Source organism: Lolium rigidum, chromosome 3, assembly GCF_022539505.1.
Source record: "Lolium rigidum isolate FL_2022 chromosome 3, APGP_CSIRO_Lrig_0.1, whole genome shotgun sequence".
NCBI classification, from domain to species: Eukaryota; Viridiplantae; Streptophyta; class Magnoliopsida; order Poales; family Poaceae; genus Lolium; species Lolium rigidum.
In genome coordinates, this window is record NC_061510.1 from 89,597,801 (window position 1) to 89,606,295 (window position 8,495).

Here is an 8,495-nt window from a genome sequence, read left to right on the forward strand (position 1 = left end):
GGGAATGCTGCTCGTGCTTCCAAACATCTGAAACCAAGTTGTTCCAAAGTGTCCACCATAAATACCTATGCATGGCATTTCAAACCATTCCAAGTAAATTCTCATGTGCTACCTTTAAAACCTTCAAACTACTTCCCAATTTGTGTTAATGTTTTATAGCTCATGAGGAAATATGTGGTGTTTTATCTTTCAACCTTGTCATTTACTCCGGACAGACTTTCACCAATGGACTAGTGGCACATCCGCTTATCCAATAATTTTGCAAAAAGAGCTGGCAACGGGGTTCCCAGCCCCAATTAATCAACCTTCATTAATAATTCTCTTCATGTGTTTTGCTCTGATTCATCAGTAAGCAACTTAACCTGCAAATAGACACTTCCCCATGGTATGTGAATGTTGGAAGGCACCCGAGGATTCGGTTAGCCATGGCTTGTGTAAGCAAAGGTTGGGGGAGTGTCATCCATAATGAAACTAAAATACATGTGTAAACAAAAGAGAAGAGGGATGATCTACCTTGCTGGTAGAGATAACATCCTTCATGGGAGCCGCTCTTGAGAGTCTGGTTGGCGAGGTGGTTAGAGTACCCACTATCATTCGTTGACAACAACAAACACCTCTCAAAATAATTTTACTTCTGTTTTGAAAAATGAAAAGCTCTAGCACATGTTAATCCTTGCTCCCCTCTGCGAAGGGTCAATCTTTTACTTTTATGTTGAGTCACCATCCTTTCTTTGAGCACTTTCTTGAGAGCATGACTGTCATTCTTAGTATAACATGCTTGTCCCAAAATATGATCAGCTGTGGTATAAATTTGATGCTTTTATCTTTGACAAATTTACTTCTAGTCTTTCTATGAACTTCAGAGGTGCCTGGGCATTTATGTTTTGCTACAAATACGAGCAAGCGAGATACCAGTTTATCATATCCTTCTATGAACATTGCAATCCTGCTTATTGAAGTGTTTCATAATGCTTGTTATTAGTTTGTTGGTATCTCTTTTATGATTGACACAGTTACTAGATGACTTTATTTGCATGTACCTTATTATGAATTGCTTAAGAACTTGCCATATCATGAGAATATTTACATCATATGAACAAATGTGTTCGTGAAAGTTCTTTTATCGCACTCAGTTGTTAACTGAATTGCTTGAGGACAAGCAATAAGCTAAGCTTGGGGGAGTTGATACGTCCAAAACGTATCTACTTTCCCGAACACTTTTGCTATTGTTTTGCCTCTAATTTGTGTATTTTGGATGCAACTAACACGGACTAACGCTGTTTTCGACAGAACTATTCCGGTGTCTCGTTTTTGTGCAGAAATCCAACTTTCGGGAAAAACCTCGGAATTTATACGAAGGCCCTATTTTCCCGGAAGACTCACGGAGCCGAAGGGCAAGTCAGGTGGAGGCCCGAGGGCCCCACACCCTAGGGCGGCGCGGCCCAGGAGGGGGGGCGCGCGGCCCTAGCGTGTGGCCCCCTCGGCAGGCCTCCGACGCCCTCCTTCGGACTACTTATCGCCCTCGACCTAAAAACACCAGGGGGTACGTCGATATTTCCAGAGACCATCCAGTACGCCGCCGCCATCGCGAAACTCCGCCTCGGGACCAGAAACTCCGTTCTGGCACTCCGCCGGGACGGGGAATTGGAGGGGATCTTCACCGCCATCACCACCGACGTCTCTCCATCGACCAGCCATGTTTCCCCCATCCATGTGTGAGTAATTCCCCCGCTGTAGGCTGAAGGGGATGGTAGGGATTGGATGAGATTGATCATGTAATAGTCACAAGATTGTTAGGGCATGGTGCCTAGTATCCGTAGATGTTACTTTTATGATATTGTTGCAACTTGTTATGCTTAATGCTTGTCCCTAGGGCCCGAGTGCCATGATCTCAGATCTGAACATGTTATTGTTTCATCATGATATTCATTGTTTATGGTCTTACTCGCAAGTTGTATACACACGTTGTCGTCCGGAACCAATGGCCCCGAAGTGACGAAATCGGGACAACCGGAGGGGATGGTAGTGATGTGAGGATCACATGTGTTCACGGAGTGTTAATGCTTTGCTCCGGTACTCTATTAAAAGGAGTACCTTAATTTCCAATAGTTTCCCTAGAGGCCCGGGTGCCACCGGCTGGTAGGACAAAAGATGTTGTGCAAGTTTCTCATTGCGAGCACGTACGACTATATATGGAACACATTCCTATTGATTGATTAGTACTTGGATACCGCTTTATTATTACCTGCAAATGCCCTACCATGATTGTTACATGAATTCTCTCATCCATGCAACGCCCGTTCATCCGTCCCTGTGCCTACGGTATTTTAATCCTCGCTGTTTACTATAATCACTCATCGCTGTCTTTATTTCACCGCTGCTGTTATTTCACTATTCCCATCGCTATAAAACCGTTGCTACTCGATAAACTCTTGCGAGCAAGTCTGTTTCCAGGTGCAGCTGAATTGACAACTCTGCTGTTAAGGCTTACAAGTATTCTTTGTCTCCCCTTGTGTCGAATCAATAAATTGGGTAATACTTCCCTCGAAGATTGTTGCGATCCCCTATACTTGTGGGTCATCAACCGGCATGCCTCCAAAAGAAAGGGTGTCAAACCTGGCAAACCCTATACACTGACCAGGTCAGGGCATACCGCGCGCCGCACACCCCGTGCGCGATACGGGCCAGCCCAGTTAGGTGCGGTCTGTCTGATACGTCTTAAACGTATCTATAATTTTTGATGCTCCATGCTTGTTTTAAATCAATTTATATATGTTTTGCTTACACTTTGATGCACTTTTATATGATTTCCGACAATAACCAATTAACAAGATGCCACAGTGCCAGTTCCCTATTTTTTGTTTTTATATTTCAGAAAAGTTGTACATGAAATATTCTCGGAATTGGACGAAACAAAAGCCGAAGTCAATATTTTACCGAAATGAAGACGAAGTCCAGAGTGGGGTCGAAGAGGCGCCACAGGGCGGCCAGACCACCCCATGGCGCGGCCTGGGTGTGGCCCGCGCCTAGGGTGGTGTGGGCCCCCCAGGCACCCCCCCCCCGACCTATATCCTCCGTCTATTTATACATCTTCTCGGGAAAATCCTAGATACTCGAGCCTCCATCCACGAAAAGTTCTGTCGCGGCCGCTATCGCAGAACCCATCTCGAGGGGTTCTGAAGCTCTTCCCGGCACCCTGCCGGAGGGGGAAATCATCGCCGGAGGCATCTACATCGCCATGCCCGCCTCCGAAGTGATGCGTGAGTAGTTCATCCCTGGACTATAGGTCCATAGCAGTAGCTAGATGATTGTCTTCTACAATTTGTGCTTCATGTATAGATCTAGTGAGCTACCCTACATGATCAAGATCATCCTTATGTAATCCTACATATTGTGTTTGCTAGGATCTGATGAATATTCTATACTATGTTGATGTCGATTATATATTCATGTCATATGTTATTTGTGATCTTGCATGCTCTCTGTTGCTAGTAGAAACTCTGGCCAAGTAGATGTTTGTGACTCCAAAAGGGGTATTTATGCTCGATAGTAGTAGTAGGTTCATGCCTCTAGTTTTCTGGGAGAGTGACAATAACTTCTAAGATTGTAGATGTATTGTTGCTATTGGAGAGAAAACAACAATATTTTATCTAAGGGTAATTCTATTATTTATTTTACACACATTGTTTAATGCGATAATCTGTTGCTTGCAACTTAATACTGAAAGGGTTTCGGACGATAACCGTAAGGTGGATTATTAGTCATAGACGCAGTTTAATTACGGTCTATGTATTATGTTGTAATGCCCAATCAAATCTCATAGTAATCATCTTTTCATGTATGGTCGATATTCTGTCAATTTCCCAGTTGTTCACCCAGCATGCTATTTATTTTTGTGGAGAGACACCTCTAGTGAACTGTGGACTCCGGTCCTTTATTTTACACTGATAAAATCATCATGTTCTGTTTACTTACTGCAATTCATGTTCTTTTTAATTACTGCAAACATCTTCTTCCACTCGATACGTCTAATCCTTTGTGTTCAGCAAACCCGTGAGATTAGCAACCACACTGCAAGTTGAGGCAAAATACCTTGGTTGTGCTGTGTGCAGGTTCCACGTTGTTGCTGACGGCGGTAGTGCGCACTACCACTAGTCAGCTAGCAACACCTTCAGAAGTCACTTCTTTCTCCTACTGGTCGATTAAACCTTGGTTCCGTACTGAGGGAAAACTTGTTGTTGCGCTCATCACACCTTTCTCTTGGGATTTTTCAACCGCTTCCACAGGAACGCTCAGTCAGATTGTCTATCGCCATCACCAGAACACCATCAATGCCTCTTTTTCGTTTTTCTTTTCTTTTTTGTTTCTTTTTTTCATGTTTTTGTTTTATGTTTTGTTTTTCTTTTGTTCTTTTTTTATTTCTTTTTTTTTTACTTTTATTTTCCAGATTCAAAAAATAGAATTTTTTAAAAACGATAAAATTTTAAAAATGTTCAAATATAAAAACATCAAATTTGGGAAATGTTCAAATTAAAAATGTTCAAATTTTAAAAATGTTCAAGCTTAAAAAAATTCAATTAATAATTGGTTCAAATTAAAAAATGTTTATTTTAAATATGTTCAAATTAAAAATGTTCATCTTAAATTTGTACATATTTTTTTAAAATCAAATTTTAAAAAGAGATATTTTTGAAAAATGTTCAGATTAAAAATTATTATTCCAATATAAAAATTGTTCAAACTCGAAAATTGTTCAAAGTATGAAATTTTTTGTAATTCAAAAATTGTTCAAGATATAAAAATTGTTCAAATTTTCAAATATTCACATTCAAGAATTGTTCATATATAAAAAATATGAAATTTTCAAAAATAATGTTTTCAAATTTTGAAACCTCCGATTAAGATTTATAAAACATAAAAAAGAAAGGCAGAAAATAAAATGAAAAACAAAAACAAAATAAAGAAAAAGAAAAAGTGAAACAAAATGTTGGGCCGGCCCAAACCACCCGCCTGGGGTGTGCGGCGCCTGGTACGTGCCTACCAGGTCGGTATACAACATCCCCCGTCAAACCTTGTACGGGCCATGGAGATCACATGGCTCTTGAGCTTCCCGATATGGAGACAAATCCTACTTATCGCTTGCGCAAGTTAATACGCTACGCCTGCGTGCGATCGAGTTTTGGGTCGGCCCGATAAGCGGATTTTTGGTTTTTGTTTGTTTAGGTTCATTGCAGAGCGGTTCTGCTTGTCTTTCTCTCTCTGGTTTTCTTTCGGTTTTGGGTTTTTCGTTTCTGTTTTTCTTTGCTTTTTGTATGTTTTCTTCTTTTTTCTATTTCTTTCTTTCTATTTTTGATTTTTTAATTCGAGCAAATTTCAAAGTTAAGAAAATTTTGAAGTTTAGCAAATTTTAAAGTTAAACATATTTTAAATTCGAGCAAATTTCAAAGTAAAGCAAATTTTAAACTCGAACAAATTTTAAATGTGAGCAAATTGCGAATCTAGGCAAATTTTGAATCTAAAAATCTTCAAATTATACTTTTTGAAATCTGTATTTCTTTCAAATCTGGAAATTTATTCAAAATAATGGAAAAATAAAAAAAACTACAGAATGAAGCGCTTACCTGGGCCGGCCCAGTAAGGAGGCACGCAAGCGATGCGTGGTCGTTTGCGCCAGCGGGCGATGTAGGCGCTCCCGACATGGCATGTTTGTTTCTGCTTGTCAAAGGTCGGCAGCATACGTTTCACGTTACCGCGCTTAGTTTCCAGCGTCGGAGGCTAAAGAAAACATTGGAAACGGAGCACGCCCAACCAGCAGATCCGCCATGTCCGCTCGTGCCGTGCGCACCCCGACGCCGTCTGGCCTCTGCCCTCTTCTCTTCACATGGGAGAAACACCTACGCACAGTGTGTGTGATGTGTGTCAACATAGACTACACATCTCTGAATATCATGGCGACAAGGAGCAAGAAGGCGCTCTTCCGGCTCAGGCCACGGCTGCTCCAGCAGCGACGGAGTAGCCTCCTCGCTGCCGCCTTGATGGTGACCCTACTCTTAATCGTCCTCCTGCTCATCTCCCTTCCTCGCTCCTCGCCACCACCCCGCCACGACATCCACACAACATCATCGCCCACACATAATCCTCTTCCTTCTGCTCAATGCGCGGCCATGAGCGCGAGTCTTGGGGAGTTCGGCGAGATGATGCTGTCCATGCTCCCGAAGGACCTCGCCTTCACCGCCTTGGTGCCTTCGCCGGAATCTTTCCGCCGCGTCCTCAAGCTGCGGCCAAACGAGAGCTTCGCCGAGGGGAAGGCCAAGGACGACACCTATGCCGTCGTCTCGCGCGTGCTCGGCTTCTCTGCGGTGCCCCGGCGCCTGCGCTCTGAGGACGTGCCTCTGCGCGAGCGGGTGAGGCTACTGGACTCCGTCTCTGGACTGAAGATGTACGCCTGGAGGGACGCGGACGGGGCTCTCGTCGTCAACGGCGTGCGGTCAGAGTGCGCCGATATCGTCAGGGACCAGACCGTGGTCCATGTCATGGCCGGCGTCCTCATGGATGCCGAGTTCGAGCGATCTTTTCTTCCGGCAGCAGAGGATTGATTGGCCGAAGTTATATAAACTTTTTTCAGTTACTTACTTTGGGAACCTCGACGACGTTGGTGATTCTGTGTCAAATTCCAAGTTCGTTTTTGAGTGGGCCTAATTAAGTTGCGGTATATCGATATGGTGCTGCTCAACCTGCTATGAAATCGGAACTTTTCGATCATGTTTGGGTTTGTAGTTCAGATATGCTTCCCATATGCTGGTTGGGGTGGCTTCAACGTCATCTGCTATGAGAAAAAAATGATAACTTTAATGCAAAACGATATTTTTTATTCGGTGTCAATATAGAAAATATGTAATTTGCCGGGTGCCTAGAACACACGGTGAAGCATATCTGATTAAACGAGTTCGTGGAGTGGAATGCATATGCATATGCAGGCTTTGTCGTGAGCATGCTCACAATGTAAAAATGTATAGCCTAACCTTTACTACAGTAGCAGTAATAGTTTGGACTTTTGAAAACATGGCTAGTGCATTAATTGAATATGACATTAGAAAACTAGGATGTCTTAATATGTCGATCTCATGTCTAAGATCTTTCCGTGGCTACCGTCTTCTCATATGTCCAGCCTTGAGCCCTTGACATGAGGTAGGATAATTGGGAGGCTGCAACTATTTTTATATTTAATAGTGCGTCTTAGTCGAGGTTTGAACTTGTTGCCCTGACAAGTGGGTCTGGTAGCTTTGGCTTTGCTAAGAGTACCACTCGGAAAATTTTATTAAGTAGAATAATAAAATAGGCCGTGCTATTTCTTCGACACCAAAGGTGACATCACCGGAGGCGAGTAGACTCCGATCTTAGACCCCAAAATCTCCGGGCCCTAATTTCTTGGATTGGTTTCTCGGTTTTGCGCCTAATTTCGTGGATTTCTTCATTTGTTCTTTCTCTCATATCCTCCATAACATTAGTTGTTGTCGTGGGATTCGAGAGAAGGATTAGATAACTTATTGTGTTCTTTTCATTGCTTTTGTTGCATCAGTTCGAGTTCTCCACTAAGATTTTGTTAGTGAAAGTTCGTGAGCTAAATACTCTTGGGTGCTTGCAACCGGAGCTTGTTCCTCTTGGGTTCTTGAAACCCTAGACGACTTTGTGATCTTGGTAGTGATTACTTGGGATCCTCCAATTAAGTTGTGAATATTGCCCCAAACTTGTGGTATTTGTGAAAATTACTTGGGAGCCTCCAATTGACTTGTGGAGATAACCCTAATCTTGTATGGGTTCAGTGACCGTCTCAAGGGTCCCATAGTGGATCAATGACTTCCCTGTCGGTGGAAAGGTTGAAGGAGAATATTGTGTCACTGGGGGAGCCTTGTGCCTCCACATTTCTTCAAAGGATAGTACATAGTAGCATCCGCAAGGGCGTGAACTTCGAGATACATCATCCCCTCCACATGCCTCGGTTATCAATTTACCTGAGCTTCTTTGGTTATGCACTTTATTTTGTGATATCCTTTGTGTTTGAAGTTGTATATCTTATTAGCATACGTTGTTAGTGCACATAGTTGAGCTTAACTTATGTCGGTTTTGCGGTCGACAAATTAAACGCTAGTTTTATTTAGCATTTGTTCAAGTCAATATCGCAAAAGTTTTAAACGCATATCGATCCCCCTCTTGGCAAGCGCTCGTGTCCTTTCAAAGTCAGCTAACAAACTTATTTTTCGTTATTCTTGATTTTTATTTGACTTTGCCGAAGAATAATTTAAGCCGAAATTCAAAACCACTTTTATGCATAGAAATCCGCGTTCTACTTAGAAAACAAGTTAAATGGATTCATGCTGCTTGAATAGTCATATAGGGGTGCATAGCTACTCATTTCTCAACGCATTTATCTAGCAAATATTATGGCCAGGTTACAACTAAGGGATTTCTATTTTTGTGCCCTCGGGTCCTTAGTC

At 42.4% G+C, this 8,495-nt stretch overlaps 1 protein-coding gene across 1 annotated transcript; it reads left to right on the top strand.

Moving 5' to 3' along the window:
• Positions 1-5,822: 5,822 nt before the first annotated feature.
• LOC124695162 lies at positions 5,823-6,596 on the top strand. The gene has a single exon (XM_047228048.1). The coding sequence runs from the start codon at positions 5,823-5,825 to the stop codon at positions 6,594-6,596; it is 774 nt and encodes a 257-aa protein (XP_047084004.1).
• Positions 6,597-8,495: the final 1,899 nt, after the last annotated feature.

Coding starts and splice junctions, on each gene's coding strand:
- LOC124695162 (XM_047228048.1), top strand. CDS start 5,823: ATGTCCGCTCGTGCCGTGCGCACCCCGACGCCGTCTGGCCTCTGCCCT.